This window comes from Psittacula echo (assembly GCF_963264785.1).
Source record: "Psittacula echo genome assembly, chromosome: 3".
NCBI classification, from domain to species: Eukaryota; Metazoa; Chordata; class Aves; order Psittaciformes; family Psittacidae; genus Psittacula; species Psittacula echo.
Genome location: NC_137736.1, coordinates 85,651,627 through 85,669,242, shown reverse-complemented (window position 1 = coordinate 85,669,242; position 17,616 = coordinate 85,651,627). Strand labels below are relative to the sequence as shown.

At 35.6% G+C, this 17,616-nt stretch overlaps 1 protein-coding gene across 4 annotated transcripts in view; it reads right to left on the bottom strand.

Annotated features, from left to right (window-relative positions):
* DACH1 (dachshund family transcription factor 1) overlaps positions 1 to 17,616 on the bottom strand; it is a gene marked incomplete at its 5' end in the record, with an annotated part of 382,732 nt that overhangs the window by 181,109 nt on the left and 184,007 nt on the right. For 3 of the 4 annotated variants that reach the window (XM_080613963.1, XM_080613964.1, XM_080613965.1), the window contains one exon: positions 7,199 to 7,360. The exons of the other annotated variant lie outside the window; for it this stretch is intronic. In XM_080613963.1, coding sequence (XP_080470089.1) covers positions 7,199 to 7,360 — 162 coding nt within the window. The remainder of the gene's footprint in view (positions 1 to 7,198; positions 7,361 to 17,616) is intronic. 4 annotated transcript variants of the gene reach the window in all.

Sequence of the window (17,616 nt, the reverse complement as noted above, 5' to 3'; positions counted from 1 at the left end):
TTTAGTGTTTTCTTTTTAAAATGTGGCTCTAGTTAATATTTATTAAAGATGATCCTATAGACTACAATACCTACTTAGCAAAATAACATGTATTAAGCTTACATTTCTTAATATAGCACATATACAGGCCCATGTTTTAAGTGTATTTACTGCTGATAAGAAATAACAGTGAAACAAAACTTAACAAAAGATTTACAATTTCATTATTTTCATACAAGGCACTACTAAAAAGGAAAACAGCCATAACAATAAAGCATGTATTTTGAAAAAAAAATAACAGTGAAAATTAAACTATCCAACTATTTATCCCATTAGTATTATCTTGCATGGAAAAGGAAATAAAGTAAATATGATCAAACTACATACACAGCTTTTTTTTTGTTGTTGTTGTTTTTTTTTAATCTTGCTGACAAGATAGACTTCATCATTTAGATTTTTCCATGAACTTGCTACAGCTTCATAGCAGGCCCAGAGCACAAATATCACGCAGGAAGCTTTTGCTTCTGCAGTTTCAGAAGCCTGTTCTCTCACATAGCTAAAATCACTCTTCAGAATTGATATACTGTCTGAACAATCTTGTAAGTATATTTATATCTAAATAGTTTTATGGGTGAATAACTAAACTTACTCTTTTAAATTTTCTTTTCCACTCTGTCTCAGACATTATTTTGCCATTACTGTATCACTGTCTTGGAAAAGACCTGTTAACTCCTTTAAATCTTATTCCAGAAAATATTAATTGCATGCACTGACAGTGAGATTTGTTCATTTAGCTTTCTTAAAGTAACTACAACTTAGTAGTCGCATGACTAAGCACTTGTAAGGTGCAATATATCAGACCTACTTTTGCCATCTACTTTAGGATGAGATGGATCACCCCTATAATTGCCTATTTCTGTCTCTTGAGTCTAAGGTGACTAAATCACATGCAAATGTCTGCATTTGTTCCAATGAATTCCATGGTGAGGATTTTATCTAGATAAGGGACTCACAGATATAACGCAACTGACTGTCCAGTATGAAACATGAATCTTTGCAAATTCCCTTAAGTTACGTTAACTGGTGTTCAGGTCGTAACATCCAATTCCTTGTCTTGTTCTGCAAATTCAACAATCACAACTAAAGGGCCAAGGAAGCAGATCCAGAGAAATCATATTCTCAGTTAGTAGACTATGGAATTAATGATTTTTTTCTTTCCTGTGCCACCATGAAGACAAGCAAAATTCCAGACTAAAGTTTAGTCACCTGATTATAACCAAGTGATCTTTTTCTGGTATTCTCTGCATTCCTGAAGCACAGTTTTATGAAAGCATTCCTTTAGCTTGAAACATGGTGTGCTCAACATAGCACATCTGTCCTTAAGGCTGTATGATTATGCCTTTCCTAGAACCTAGACAACACATTCCATCCACAGATCTCAAAGAAGTTTACAAAAGTAGATATATGTCACTGACAAGCATTTGTCTCATGTCCCATGATGTCAAAATTGCATGCACAGTCTTGTCGTTAAACAAAGTGTTATGTATCACACAATGAACACTGATAACACTGCAAATAATCTTTCTGGTCTGAAGGCATTGTTTATCTTTTTTTCATTTTTGCAAGTGAATATTTCTAGAATGGGAGCACATCTATCCACCTAAGAGTATACACATTCGGCTTCTGCTAAGAGAAAAATACATATTAATGAAAGTATTAAAGTAAAAAAAATTAAAAAACAGTGTTTATTCTGTTAAACAATAGAAAAATTCTTATGAACTACTGATACTGTCATTGAACTGGAGAGAGTTTGAGAACAAGCTTGCTCTGGCTTTTCACCCTATGATTTGGAATCTGCTCACAGTACTGCCAGCTTAACCAAAAAGGATTAACTCTCATATCCAACTGAGAACACAGATAATTCTCAGTAATTGGTAAAAAATGAAGATGAATGGGGCTGAGAGATAAGGAGCAATTAGCTCATCAGCAGTTACAGCTGTGCACTCAATCCGGATCCATCTCTTGAGTCTCGGCCCCTTTTAAAGAACCCAAGCAGAATAAACACAGGACACCCCTCCCAAAAAATTGTCGTACCTGCCCATCATTCCTCTCTCTTCCATTTTATTTCCATGCTATACAAAGACACCTGTCATAGCATTCTGTGTAAATTACTACCTCTCCCAGGACTTGTGTCTACAGCCAATCTTCTTTTGCACTGAAAAAAAAAAACGGGGGTGGGAGGAGAAAAGAAAAAAAAAGAAAGGAAAAAAAATACCCCACAAAACCCGGAAACTAAATGACTACTGTAGACACTCTTAAGTTCCCTGTCAATCGTTTCATTATAGCAGCATCATCTGTTTGAAAATATAAGCAATTCCCTCATCTAATTATAGGGAGGATTTGAGGTTCATTAACATTGCCAAGGCAGAGAATCAGATGTGCAACTGCAGAGCTGTGCTCAGTGGCCTGCATTCTCTGTTTCCTTTTATTTGCTTTTTCAAGGTCTCCAAGACTTTTTCCTGAAACCATAAAAGTAATTCTTTCCTTCAAAATAGACACGTGTGTTTAGAAAAAGGAAATGACTGCATTTTGTACTGTTCTATTATTGGGCAAGGTCACTGGAGAAAAATAATTTCACCTAAATAATTTTATCTCTGATTCTGGATTAAAATAATAATAATAATCGTAGTATGCAAGCAACTGTTACATTTGAACAACAGATCACAGGAAACTTTGCATTTGTCTCACAATTTTAAATATTGCAAAGTAATGTGGATGAATAGGAAACCTAACACGACAAGAAAACCCCTTAATTTTCAACACATTTTGTGGTTGTTTATGGATTAACATGCTCGCCAAGTGTAAAATGTTGCCTTGTATTTCCTAACTGTGTTTAGAAACCAAGAACACCAAAGTCTTCAAGATTGCTTCACTTCCTTAAAGAAATAATAGCACTTTTTTTTTTTTTTTATGAATGTAGTTTAAACAATGACATTTTCTTGGGACATCTGTTTTGAGATCACATTTTGAATAGATATGAACTCATTTCCTACTAAGCAAGTAATTTACTATTGTTGATAGTTGTTTACAAGTTTTATGAGTCAGATTTTAGCAAGTGGCAAAGGTCTTTACAAATACTTTGAGTATTCCCTAAAGTGTATGCATAGTCTTTTCATTATATAAAATGTTTGGGAAGCAAAAGTATATGGGCTGTTCTTCGCTTCCTACCAAGTTATAGATAGCAAAGCCTAGCTCACAGAAGGAGCTTTAAATATATTTATTTTCAAAGGCTTCTTTCTATCTTTAGCTGTTGCAGGTTAATGAAGTTTGATAGCGGGGCAATAAGTACTTAAGCAGGAAAGAAATAACTGAGCTGCTCTACCTTTCTATTGCTTTGGAATATTAGAAGGTAAATATACAACTAATTCTAATAATATCTTAAGATGCTAGTATAACAAAGAGCAGAACCTCTGCAATGAAATTTAACATTTGACCTTGTCACTCTCTTTAACTGTGCAATTAAATGCAATAAACTGTGCAATAAAAAAAAAATACACACACAAAAAAACCCAAAACAAACCACAGAGCCTAATTTTTTTATTTAATTTTTTTTTTGGTTGCTGCCACACAGAATTCATTTTTTAAACAAAACCACAGCAATTTATCTATCCTGTACGCTGTATGTAGAATTGCCACTAAAAAGAACCCAAGACATTTTTTCTTCTTATCTGCAATGTAGCTCATATCAGCCAAGCTGTCACAAGACAGTACTTGATATAAACAAGAGATTGCAAAGACATCTCAGTAATCAATATTAGGATGGCTACAGTATGGAAGCCCCAACCACTGCATATCATTTGTCTCAGCATCTATTTCTATGACCAAATGAAGCATTAATTCAAATCATAAATCTATGGTGATTTAAATCTGGGAATGAGCACCTGCCTGCTTTAATGATTTATTTTGTACATTTCAGTAAGCAGGAGATTTGTCCATATGAACTGACAGGTCACCTTCAGATGCCAGTAGCAGACTGTTTATCACCATGCAGACTAGCATCTCATCTTAGCAAGTAAATATTAAACTAAAAGAATCCAATTGATTGTGGATGGGGAAGAAAGGCGTTGCAGCCATATATTTTACTCAGTGTGCTAATACCTCACTCTGATTCCCCTGTAATTTCTCTTTCCTTTTTTTTTTCTTTCTTTTTTTCCCCCCTTCTAAAATGATAATTCTGGTAGGACGATGCAAGCTCAAGGTTATCAGCAAAACTGAGGGATGTAAAATAATTACTTATTAGTAACACTGGCTTCCTGTAAGTCCCTTCACACACCAACCTTTTGGCCACTGCTTCGAAGGACTGAATTATTAAATTTGTGTAGTTATTTTGTATAATTAAACAATGTTCATCTACAAAAATGAATTTTATAATTCACATTAAACATCTGAATAAAACTAAAAAGCAAGATAATTCAGAAGCAAACCTGACAGTTCAACTCAAGAGCCCATATTTTATTTATCTTCTTTTACATAGGCACTGTAACAGCCTAAGAACATGGCATGATCAATAAATGTACACTAATATACTATAAAGTCTATTACATGTGGGCTAAGATGTTTGAGTTAAGCTTTTAGCCTGGTTGGTTAGGTTTTTTGTTCCCTTTCAGGCTGGTCAGGCACGTAACACGATTTAAAATACAAACCAAAATCAGGTTACTTTCTTTTGTTTTATTTCTTCCTCCTGTCAACATTCAGTAACATAATATTTCAAAGTCATGCCTAACAAGCCATAATTTAAAGCACTAATAGGATATGGACTTGATAGTAGTTATTAGAAAAGACATAAATAAACATCTGAAAAAATGCAGGGGGAAAATAAAACCACATACTTACTACAAAGCAACACCTTTGAAATACAAGTTCTTGTCAAGATCACAGAATCACAGAATCAGAAACCCCCCTGCCATGGGCAGAGACACCTCGCACTAAACCATGTCACCAAAGGCTCTGTCCAACCTGGCTGTGAACACCACCAGGGATGTAGCATTCACAACTTCCTTGGGCAACCCATTCCAGTGCAAAATGCAACTAATAAGTACTTAACTCCTAACGAACCTAATAACTCCCTGGCATTAGTAGCAGTAAGAATCACTTCACTGATTCCATAAGTACACCGGACCCTAGATACGGCTCACTACAAAAGAAACAAATGCAAACTGGTTTTGAGAAAAAAACATAGGAGGAGTACGGCTCCAGACTGCACAGACAAGCACAATGTATGTCAAGAACAATTCCTCGTGGAATGGAGACAGCTGAGATGCTTTTCACTCTACTCAGAAGAAGCATTTTTTTCTGAACATAATGAACTCAATTCTTCATTCAGTTAAACTGTGAAATTAAGTTAACAAGTAAGTTAGGGGGCTGAGAGGAAATTTTGACAATGGCAGTAAATAATGTTGCTTTGCTAACTTTGCCTTACCAAAATAGCTAGAATCTAAAACAGGGAAAATTATTAAGCTGTGTAAGAGCAGATAGTTATCTAAATTATGTCACAAATAATGATTTTAAAAGATTTTTTTCCTTTTTATTCCAGATACTCCATCCACTCTCCTACAAAATACTTCATGTGGTTTAGATGTTGATTATCTGTTAACTTTTCCATTTCCGTGGATGTAAAAGTGCTTTTCACTGGAACTTCCAAGAAGAATAACAATTCCATAATTCAACATTTGAACGTTGTATTTCATATGATTCATTTATCAAAATCTGAAATTCAAACCTAAACTAGCTTCTATCTACTTTATCCTCCCAGCTTGCACTTATATTTTTCACTCTTTCTTATTACTTCACTTTTCTTCCTGCACCTTAGGGGCCACATGATCCTTCCAATTCATTTGTACCTGTCTCTTCTTCCAGATTTCAGACACCTGCTCTCAACCCTGTCCTGTGTTCTCTCCTAGAGAAAAATTCTTCCACTAATATTCTAGTGACTGAATGTGCTGGTGTTATCTGTGTGCCTACACACTCATTTAAGACTATTTTCTTCACCATCAAGACTTTGTTTTAAGCCTTTCTTTAAAAGAAAAGAAACCTGGCCCTCTCTTTAATGCAGTAATGCATACATATTGTTATTTAGAATGGAGTGTGCCTAGGTAAACCAGTTCTTTGAACTGCAATTCACATTATTTCTAAATAATAGCCTACCCTTACCTACTGAACTGCACAGAAACACTGTTCACATACACATTTATTTATGTTAAGGCTAGTACATAAGTCTAAGAATCATTTCAAATATATTTATGAGATGAAAAGGCAAAAAATAAAACTAAAGAACCGAAATAGAAACAAACAAACAAAAAAATCCTATCTTAAGCCATTTTATTCCAATATACACTGATCTTGCCTGCAGTCTTCTGAACATGCCTGTTTGTCATTGAATTTCTGTTGCTGAGTTAATACTGTTTCAACATGATAAAAGGAGCCAATACAATGAAATGGCATAACAAAACATTTTACAGCAGACACACACAGATGATTAAAGATTTAATCATCAACAACAAAAAGTTATTCTAGCTTTGAAGTATACTTTAGCAAAACAAATTGTCTAAACAAATAAATAAAGTATACTGAAACAATTCTGTCTGCGAAAGAACAAGAGTTGCTGATGGCTGCTTAAGAAATGGAAAAACCTGTTAACTACATTTTAAGAATATGTTTATTAAAATAAAATATGATAGGAACTGCAGAGCATGGCAATTTATTGTGTATGCATGTTTTCCTTTTGTCACAGGGCACACGAAAGTATGAAATATTTTGCTTTCAAGCTTGTGTTCTGAATTACCTAAAGTCGATACCCAGCACACTGAGCAGGAGACATTGTTAAATTTCACTTTGACACCATCATCTGTCACCCCACCTGTACTTTGAAAAATGAACTCTAAGCAATCAAACCACTTTCTTTCACGGAAAATATTAACTGGACTCTGCAAAAGTAACCTGCAAAGAAAAGAATGTTTTTGTAATAGTAACAGAAATGCTGAAAGCTGGTATAAAGGTCAGATACAAAATAAAACTAAAAACAGCAAGAAAAAGAGAACAAATATGCAACTTCTTACACCAAATCAAGGATTTCAGAAGGAAGTTCAGAAGGATCACCATTTTAATAAAATATCAGATCATTATGGACAAGTAATATAATAATGCTGTGTCTGAGACTTACCAACACTTGAATTTAGATCTCCATTTTCAGAGTCTGCTCCATGCTGGTTATTATTTGCATGATAGTTGGACATAGCTTCCAGTTTAATTTTTTTCACTTTCATTGCTTCTGCTATGGCAGCATTGGTGGCAGCTGCTGCTGCTGCAGCTGCTGCTGTCAGGCCTGCAAATAAGAATGAAAAAAATTTAATATAAATTATTCTATGATTCTTCAGTATTGTAAGAACTAAAACTGTTAATTCTTCCTTCATGCTTCCTATATAATGAACAGAGAACATTGCAGAATATTATTCCTCTTGTTAGATTTAAAATCTATTAGTTTTTAAACGCAAATTTTTTCACATCATATTTAGATATTTAGTTTCTCCTATATATCCAACTAGATCTTAAATTGGTATCCAGTAACTGCAGTCATAATACAATCATAACTAACTGCAGCTATACATCCTCTCAGAAATCTAACTTAGTTTCGAAATGGTGTCTTCAGTATCTAGCTATGAATAGGTGAACATGTACATAAATGTACTTAGAAAAAGGAAAAAAAACCACCACCAAACCTTTAGATCTCAAATGTTTGACATGCTAAAGAAAACAGAAAAAAACGGGTCTACAGTTTCTATTTATAAGTAACAGATGACATTTCTTTCTCATTTCACACATAACAGAGTAAGAAGATGTGGTCATTTTAGGAAACGTTTTTAGAAGAAATGTTAGTAATGCAGAACATTGGTAAAATACTTCTTTTGCTTTCCCCAAACTTCAAGGCATTAAGGTATTTATCAGTGAGAAGAGGAATTATTAAACCCATTTAATCCTAATCCCAAAGCCACCTTCAGACAATCCAAGTGCTCTTACTACCAAACCAAATTTCTGTCATTCAGCAATTTACAAGAATGTTCTACAGAAATGAGAACATTTTCCTTGTCAAAAGCAATTAGGCAAATGGTCCAGTGTTCAAAACTCAACATTAGATACAGACTTTAATCAAAGTCACAGTATAAGTTTTTGCCTGAGGCAAAATAATTCTTATGTGGTCCCCAAACTGTCCTGCTACCCACTTAGGTTCCTTTGCCCCAGCCTGGATGATAGCAGACAGAAATCGTTCCCAAAACTTCATAAGAGCTCCCTATCCCACATGATTGATTCAGGGGACAGAGGTGGGAACTAAAGAGAATTAAATGTAAGAATGAAAGAGAAGGCATTATATCAGGTAAATTTTATGCAATTATGCAACCTCAGCCTGTGATGCCACAAGAGGAGAACAGACCCTCAGTCACTCTTAATCAAGATTCTTGGCCTGACCACACAGAAGGACTGAAAAAACTCAGTGTAATTAGTTTAAAGGTGCCTGCTGTCTGATTTTAAGCTACTTGGAGAGGTGTGAAGTCTCATGGATCTCAAGAGGAATTAACTCCACAATTTACTATTCTAGGGGGCCAAGGCTGCTGCCCAGCATAGGAGAGGTGCAATTTAGCAGGAAAGACCAAATAAGCAAATAATCCCAGGCTGCTGAGGCAAATATTACTAGCATCATTGCTGCCAAGGGCCTCTTGTTGTCTCCTTTGACCCCTGAAATGGAAAACGAGTTCACTCTTGCCATGTTTTCAGCTAGTGATGGGGAGGGACAGAAGGCAAAATCCAGTGGGAAGAAGGCAGAAGGTGGGTATCAGGAAAGCATTGAGGGGGCATAAGAAGTGCCTTTGAATACATTGTGGGTTGCTTTCCTTTATTACTTTGCATGATCGCATAAAGATTAGCAAACAGCTCCAGCCTCCCAACCCTCCTCACAGGCTGACTTCTAACGCCTCCAAATGCAATGAGAATTACCAAGTATGTGATAATTACATATTGTATAGGCAGATCAATATTATTTAGAAAATGGCTATTTCAGGTAGAAGAAGATGTACCAAAGCCAAAAATCAAATCAGAAGGTGGATAAATACAAGGGCTTAATTTTATTTTAGCTTCTGCTACTATTATAAATTGTACATGTTCTGGTCTTAAAAAGGTATTGACAATAACATGGATTGCTTCCAATTATATTTTTACTTTAGAGGAAGGATATGAAGCTATACATTATACAAATTTAGTTACAGCCCCTAAATTAGGCCACAGAAAAAGGGATGGTGCACCTCTGAACTTCGGTTTGCATCCTGTGTTCATTAAGCAATACAATAACCTATACTTCCTTTTGAATATCCATCACTGACAAGCTAAAACCAGCATCTTTAAGGAACAATCCTTCAGAGGAATATTCAAACACAATATAACCAATGAATACAACTCAAAGTTTTGGTTGCGACTTGACTTTTACACCAGCAGTTTTTTATATATATATACATATTTCACAACTTCTTTCTTTAGGACCTTGAGAAAATTTTCAAGGTAAAGCAGTTTTACACCAGCACTTTTACACCATTTACTAAAGTAAATACCATATTAAACAGACACTGGACATAGGACTCGTGAGTCTGCCTGTAAATACGTCTCACTGGGGCAATGACCCGGTTGCAGAACTGCTGAAATACAAACTCTCTTTTGCTACAAAATTTGCACCAAACCAAAGTAGGGCATAATGCTTCTCTCTAAACAAAACTATAACCTTTGGATAAGGACTGCAAAACTCAAATCCAGACTGTTTAGTTCTGTATTATGATTTTCACAAGATAATGCTTGTGATAATAAATGATAATTTAAAAAAGCAGAAATTAAACTACTAATTTCATTCCTTCTCTCCTGCAACCACATAAGTGATTGAGATGATTGCTATACAGCAATTAATTTAAAATATACAAATCTGAAATGCATGCCTCATATAAGCACTGGTGTGAGTGTGTGCGGGGGGGAAATGTGAGTAAGGAACAATCCTCAGAATTATCGCTTAATGTCATTCCTCACAGCAATTCCAACATAGAGCACAGCTTCTGTTTTACTTTTCTCCTATCACTTGACTCACAATATAGCAAAGCAAGTGGCAAGGAAGATCCTGAGCCAGTTACTAGAGCATTATAATCACTGGTGCACTCACTATACTGTGGTATGGTACAAGAGAAAACTTTCTCTCTAGCACAGGGCCTGACCCATCTCACTTATGTGACTAGCACAGGCACCCAAATATATTCTAAACAGAAGAGGTTAATAAGCTGTTATATATCGATATGCATATTTTGAAGGACTAAACTTTAAAGTTGGGTAAATACTTGGGATTTTTTTTTTAAATTGTTATTAAAAAAAAACGCTTTTTCACCTAAACATTATTTAACATCACTTTCCTCTACAAACAAGTAGGCAAGGAATTTCTGAGGTGCACACTTTTCTACAATAAAGAATTCTTATCTTCAAATATGAGACAACCAGAAGTCACCTATAAAGCCAACTGAAATAAAAGAAGTAAGTAGCACACCAAACAGACACTTAAGATACTTTTTATTTTTACAAACTATTTATTTGAACAGTTAAAAGTATCCAGGCCAAAACATTCAATGGATTAAATTCAATGGGTAGTTGTCATTAATATTCTGAAATTGGTAAGTTGTTTATGTCTGGCATTCTTCCTGCTGATTATGCAGTGAGACAGGCAGCTTTATAAATATCTCATCACTCCATCGTCACACAAATTTCATCGACAGTGCTCATGCACAGCTATTAGCAATATGAATCTAACCATTACAAGAGGAAAGAAAATCGAACATGTGGCATTAATACGCAGTCCTGGTTCCTAACCATCTGATAGGCAGATGGTGTAAAGCGGATTCTCCAGCTGAAATGAAGGGGCACATCATTTAAAACCTTGTTTGCATTCTAACTGATATCAGTGCCATATTGATATACATGATACATCATGGCAGTATTTGAACAATCTAGTCTGTTTCAGTCATAAATGTTTACAGCCTTGTTTTTTATCTTCAGAAGCATGTTCTGAAGAGCATATTTTTAATTTATGAAACCTATTGTTTACTTCTGTTGAACCAGATTAGCAAAGAGCAGGAATATTAAATTACCACAACCACAGCAGTATAACTAAGATGGATGAATAAAGTATGTTTTTTCAATAAAATATGTTAGTAAAGGAATTAAAAAATTAGCCTAGACATTTTATGCATTAAATACATTTATTCAGTTAAACCTTACAGCTTTTTTCCCATGTGACATACTCAGAACTTTAATGCTTTATAAAGCCATCCATTTAAATCTCTTACTGTGTGCAATTAATCTTGTCCAACAATTCAACTCAAAAAGAAAACATCAGAAAGTTCAATTCAACCATCACGCTTCTGAAGTAATCTCTGTATTGCTGACAGTTCCTATAGACTCATCAGCAGAAGTCTGTTCAAGGTGTCTTGTAGGAACCATATGAATTTGAATTACAGCTCAATTGAAAGCTCTCCAAGCCTTAGTAGGAACTCAGGAACAAGAAGCAGAACACCAAAAGAAAGCGTGAATGCTCCTTTCCTACAAAGACCTTCTCTCTTCTGTCACCAGATTACTTTGGCCTGTTGGGTGTGTTTGTAGCTGTTAATTATGTTAATAAAGTTGCAGCCTGCTGCCTCTGCCAAATATAATCATAAGCTTTCTCCTGCCAAGTTCTAGTCTAATTTACACCCGTACAACTCTACTGAAGTCAGAATTTCGTGGGTGAGAATGAGACCAGAAGTATGCCCAGTATGTGTGGTCTCTAATGCTGAAAAATGAGCGAATGAAATGGAAAGCCATGACAAAAATACCATAGCATCTTCAGAAAACAATTCTGGTTTAAAAGTAAAACAACTGAAAGAGCTGTCATATATCATGACAGATTTTAAAAATGTGTATGAATTATTACTGGTCAGCACTAAATCACATCCAGGGTTTCCGCCTTTCAACAAATATTATTCTCTGCTCTTAAAACTTTTCGATGTCATAAGCAGCTTCCACACCCTATTTTTGAAGGAAAAAAAGAAAAGGACCTATAAGTGTAACTTTTTCAGCCTCAAATATGTCTCAAAATACACATTTTGAAATTATATGCCTAAACTTGGGCTGGGACACCTTATAAAATTAAGTATTTGATCTTACTTCCCTTTTCCTTCATATAACTTCATACTTATCAACACATAAAGAAAAATCCAGTAATATATATATACATATTTCACAACTTCTTTCTTTAGGACCTTGAGAACATTTTCAAGGTAACTTAACTTTGCCAAGGTTGAAAACCAAAATACACCTGTTACTATTTATTTCACTTACTTGCTGGAAAGCTCATTCTGCAGAAATGCTTTATTCATTGAATGGGAGGAGGTCCAAATCTCATCTAAATTCTAAGAGAACTCCTTTCATTGCTGCAAATTAATGCTTAATCTTTTTTCTTATACTTTATTTCAATGGTACTGACTTGAAAATAATTCATGTCTTTTCTTGACTTAATTCCAAATTTCGTATTGAGGTTCTTTCTTAGGCAAAATTCTTACTAAAATATGAAAACTCCGCCTGAGAAAGAAAGGCAGGGTTACCTCCTAAGACTTGACCCTGATCACTGCAGATTATTGTACTGGTTTGATGTGTTTCAGCAGCTGAGGTACAAGGTTTTGGTATCTTGCTATGCTGTTGCGCAGTTTCTTCAAATGGAATAAGATCCTAACCTTAGTCTCTGATCTAATGGGTGTTTTATATAGTGTGATACATAAAACAAGAAGGCAAAAGCTATCTGCAGGAGGACAGAGGTCTGATTACATAGACTGGATTGCAGAAAAGGGAACTTCATGCTACACCGTAATGTTCTGCTAAAATATACTAAGTTTCCTTAGTAGCATTCTTTATGTATAATGTAGGTCTGGAATCTTACAGCTATCCAGAAGTCTTACTTCTGTTAAGCTGCCTGGATTGATCAAATACAACAATATTGATATACCCTAAAAAGTTCATTACCTGCTATTTTGGGATAATCAAGAAATTCCTGTCTGGCCATTCTAGCTGTATTTTCCTGCTCAACTTGCATGGTTCAACACAAAGTGCTCATCCAGACAGCTTTGTAACATCATTAAAAGACCTATTATTAAAGGAGTCATGTAAAAAAAGAGTGAAATAACTAACGGCACTTTAGATATTGTTAAATAAGGAATACTTACAAAAATTCAGCCCCATGTAATCTGGTTTAGACTAGTACAACAAAAATGAAATTGCCAGTCTTACACTGAGAGAAAAACAGTGTATGTGAGGCTCAAACCATCTGTTGTTCATCAGACTAATCAGACCTTTTTCCTATAACTATCCCTAAATTGCAATATGAATTTTGAGGTCTGGGTATTTCATTTAAAATAAACAAGTAACAGAGCTAAATTTCCACAGCAATCTTCAAATCTAAGAATCTTTTTACTTGCAATGTGTTCCTGCAATTAATAACACAGCTGCAGAAATAAAACATTGACCTTGAAAGAAGTAGTGTCTTCTTGATTTGTTTTGTTAAAAGTAGACAAAACTTAACATTAAGACTGTATTTTCTGAATGAGAACTACTGGCAGGTTCAATAATGCTGAAAAAGAATGTGCAAGTATAATTATTTTATCATTAATATTTGCCATTTATGGAACTGATGGGTTTACTTTTTTGTGTGGTTTTTTTTGTTGTTTTATTTATTCCTTTGTACTGAAGAGTAAGAAGGGAAATCATAAAGTGCATTTCAAATACCACAACAAAGTACTAAATATTACAGCTTAACAGGGGTTTATAGTCTGTGAATTTATTATTGGCTTGGTGCAATTGTGACAGAATTAAACAACGTAGACTGTGTAACTGCCTGGCTATATTGTACTTTTCAGCAACAGTTAAAAATCCTACTGAAATGCATACAGCATCACTACAATACAATTAAGAGAGAACATTCCTTCTTAAACAACAGTCATCTTTTCAAAAGCAATAGATCCTCAGTTCTCATTCAGTCTGTTGCATTATTCATTTCATGTGCAACCTCATGCTGGACCATAAATTGTTACTTTATCTAATCAAAGGCGACTTAACTCCACAGAAGGTCAAAGGTTTAATTTTGTGAAGTATTATCTTACGCTATGAGTTTAACGGAAAAATAGAAGAAGAAAAACAGCCAAGAAACTGGTAATAAATGAACCTTTATTGCCTCAGGCATTGGCCTAGTTAATAAACTTTCATTGAAGGTTTCTTTCAACTGTTATGGACAATGAGGTAAAAAAAATCTTAAATTACAGCCATGTGTGACTTTTAAAGCAGGCATTCTTTTTTATCTCAACCTCCCCAGCTTTGGAAAAAGACAAAGAGATTGTCTTCAATTTCTTAACCAAAAATGTATGCTTCTAAACGGATGAAAAAGTGCAGATCAAGCCATTTTAAAAGCAGAGGTCAGCTTTGAACAGTATAAAAAAATACTTTTCCTGACGTGTCGAGTCTTGATCCACAATCTCTTTAACCGAATAGCATGCAATTTCCCACCCCCCAGAAAAAAAAAGTATGCGGGAAGGGAAAATATATACACTAACAATATATTATGCTAACAATGATGCTTGGTTTCTAACACACTTTCTGTTTTACATTTGCATTGCTAGGATGCAATAATGGCTCTTGTTTAAGAGAACAACTTATTATGGGAACAACTTCCCTGCACTTTTTGCAAACAGAAGTTCCTTTCTTCTTTTTGTGTGTATTATCCACGTTCTTACAACACTATTCTAGCTGTTATAAGAAATTAGAAAGTTTAAAATAGTGACAGTTACTGGCAGTTACTGGTGATTCCGTTAATTTTCTTGATTTAACATTATTTGATTTGAGTGACTACAATATCTTTTATTGACATATTCTTTGAGTCCACTTTAGAGAAGTGTACTTGAATTTAAGTTTTACACTCAAAACCAGTGAGAAAATCATTAGTATTTATTAAAAACTTAGCTCTTTAGTCTAATTTATAACTAGACGTACACAATGAATTTAATTGTAACACTGCTACAATTCAAAAACACTGAAAGGACATGTTCATGCCTGTAACAGCAGTAATGCAGCTAAATACTCATAATCTTTCAACCAGCAGGAGCTTTTGTAGGTTTTTTTTATAAACTAATCCACAGCTTGACACAGATCCTGGGATAATGGCACACAGTTCTTTGATTAAACCAATATCTAAACACTGTCGAGGAAGCCCGATGGCCCCATGGAAGTATGTCTCCCTACAACTTACGAGCTCAGCCTTGCAAACAGAATTTCCAAATTCTTTCCAATAGACCCAGCACAGCCTAAATGCCTAATCATGTGTATGAAATTTAACTTATTCACATGTATAAATATTTGTGGCATCAGAACAAGCTCAGAATAAAATGAGATTTTAGAGTAGACCACAGTGGCTTGAGCTTTTACACCCTTCAGGTGGGATGGATGTGCTCACAGATGGAACTGTTCTCTGCACTGGGTACCCACACTGAAGAAACAGCCCACCGATACTTACTCAATGTGGTATCAAAGACTTTCTGGCCATTTTGGATGTGGTCCCAAAGCAACATTTTTCCCCAAAGAAACCAAGATTAGATTCTGACTTTCAGTGCACATGAACAGTCAGCAACAAACTTATTTCAGTCTCCTGCCTTCCCCAAGAACTGAAACCAGCATTAATCGTACAGAGAGAAAGAAAGAAATTCATGGCTTTAGCTGTGAACAGTTACCTTCCCTAAGATAAAATATTACCACAGCTGCTCATTAATGCATTTTCAGTAAACCTTTAAAATATAAACTAATCTCTCAAGACAATTTAAATAAAAGTTTTCATAGGATTATTCATTAACAGCATAAGAATATGCTATGTGTATAAGTAAAAAATTCTTTAAAGAACAATTTTGACTGTTGTGTCATATTTCGCTTAAAAGTAAATATTGTTTCCCACCTTGCAAAAGTAAACAGAAACCTTTATATTATGATATATACTGAAAAATTCTGCAATATTCTTCTGATTGCCTCTCTGTATTTGCAGTATGCAAAACAGGTGGCCAAGCATTATAATGACAGAAGTCAATAAAACACTGGAAAAAAAATTCCAGAAACCCACTGGTTATTTCAAGGCATATATGCCACTGTTCTAACATAGAGAGCTGGGGAAGAGAATTTTCCATGTTTCAAAATGTAAAGAATTCACCTGTAAGGGTCAGGAGAGTCCTCTCTCCTCCTCCATCTCTCTATTCATTTGAAGTGTTGCAACTTCAAGAGCTATACTGTGGCTTTGGGGCTCTTTTTTTTTTTTTTTTTTTCCCTTTTTTAAGTTTCGTCAGATCCATTATGCATTATGCTGCGCCAGAGGCAAGGCACGGGGCTAAATGTACTATTACAGCACAGTGATAGCAGGGTATTGTACTGTGATGCAGAACTGTGATACTGTACAAAGTAGCTGTGATAATGACTTACAGAGAACACTGCACAGTCCTGTTTTCAGATGAAAAGGCAGTCAATTCTTACTGACAGTCCTCTCTCACCTACATGCTCTACTTGTTGCACCAGGTAACACTAAATCCTATGGGCACACTGAGTGCCATTCAAGGCACTAGACAAATCACACTATGGTGGCCTCTTACAGTGGAAAACACACATCTCTCTTTCCAATACAAACTGTGGCATGCCAGTGGGATGATGGGCACTTCTGTCTTGTCCCAGTACTCAATGAATTGCTGAATTAACACCCCAAGTGAAGGGAGCTCTCTCAAGCCCACAGTGTAATCACAAAGTAACTTCTCTAAGTACTTTTGTACCCCAGAATTGCCTGATACTAAAAAAGTAAACATCTGAAGACTGCTAACATCGTTGAAGGGGAACACATTGTATTTATAATGCATATATAATATTGTAGTTGGTTGTAATATGAAAGCACACACGCAGTAACTTTTCTACAGTTCCTATCATATTGATATACCATATCATTCCTATCATATTGAGAAGGACTTGGGGGTGTTGGTTGATGAGAAAATGAACATGAGCCGGCAGTGTGCGCTCGCAGCCCAGAAAGCCAACCGTATCCTGGGCTGCATCAAAAGGAGCGTGACCAGCAGGTCGAAGGAGGCGATCCTGCCCCTCTACTCTGCTCTCTTGAGACATCACTTGGAGTACTGTGTGCAGTTCTGGTGTCCTCAACATAAAAAGGGCATGAAGCTGTTGGAACAAGTCCAGAGGAGGGCCACAAGGATGATCAGGAGACTGGAGCACCTCCTGTATGAAGACAGGCTGAGAAAGTTGGGGCTGTTCAGCCTGGAGAAGAGAAGGCTGCATGGAGACCTCATAGCAGCCTTCCAGTATCTGAAGGGGGCCTACAGGGATGCTGGAGAGGGACTCTTCATCAGGGCCTGTAGTGACAGGACAAAGGGTAATGGGTTCAAACTTAAACAGGGGAAGTTTAGATTGGATATAAGGAAGAAATTCTTTACTGAGAGGGTGGTGAGGCAC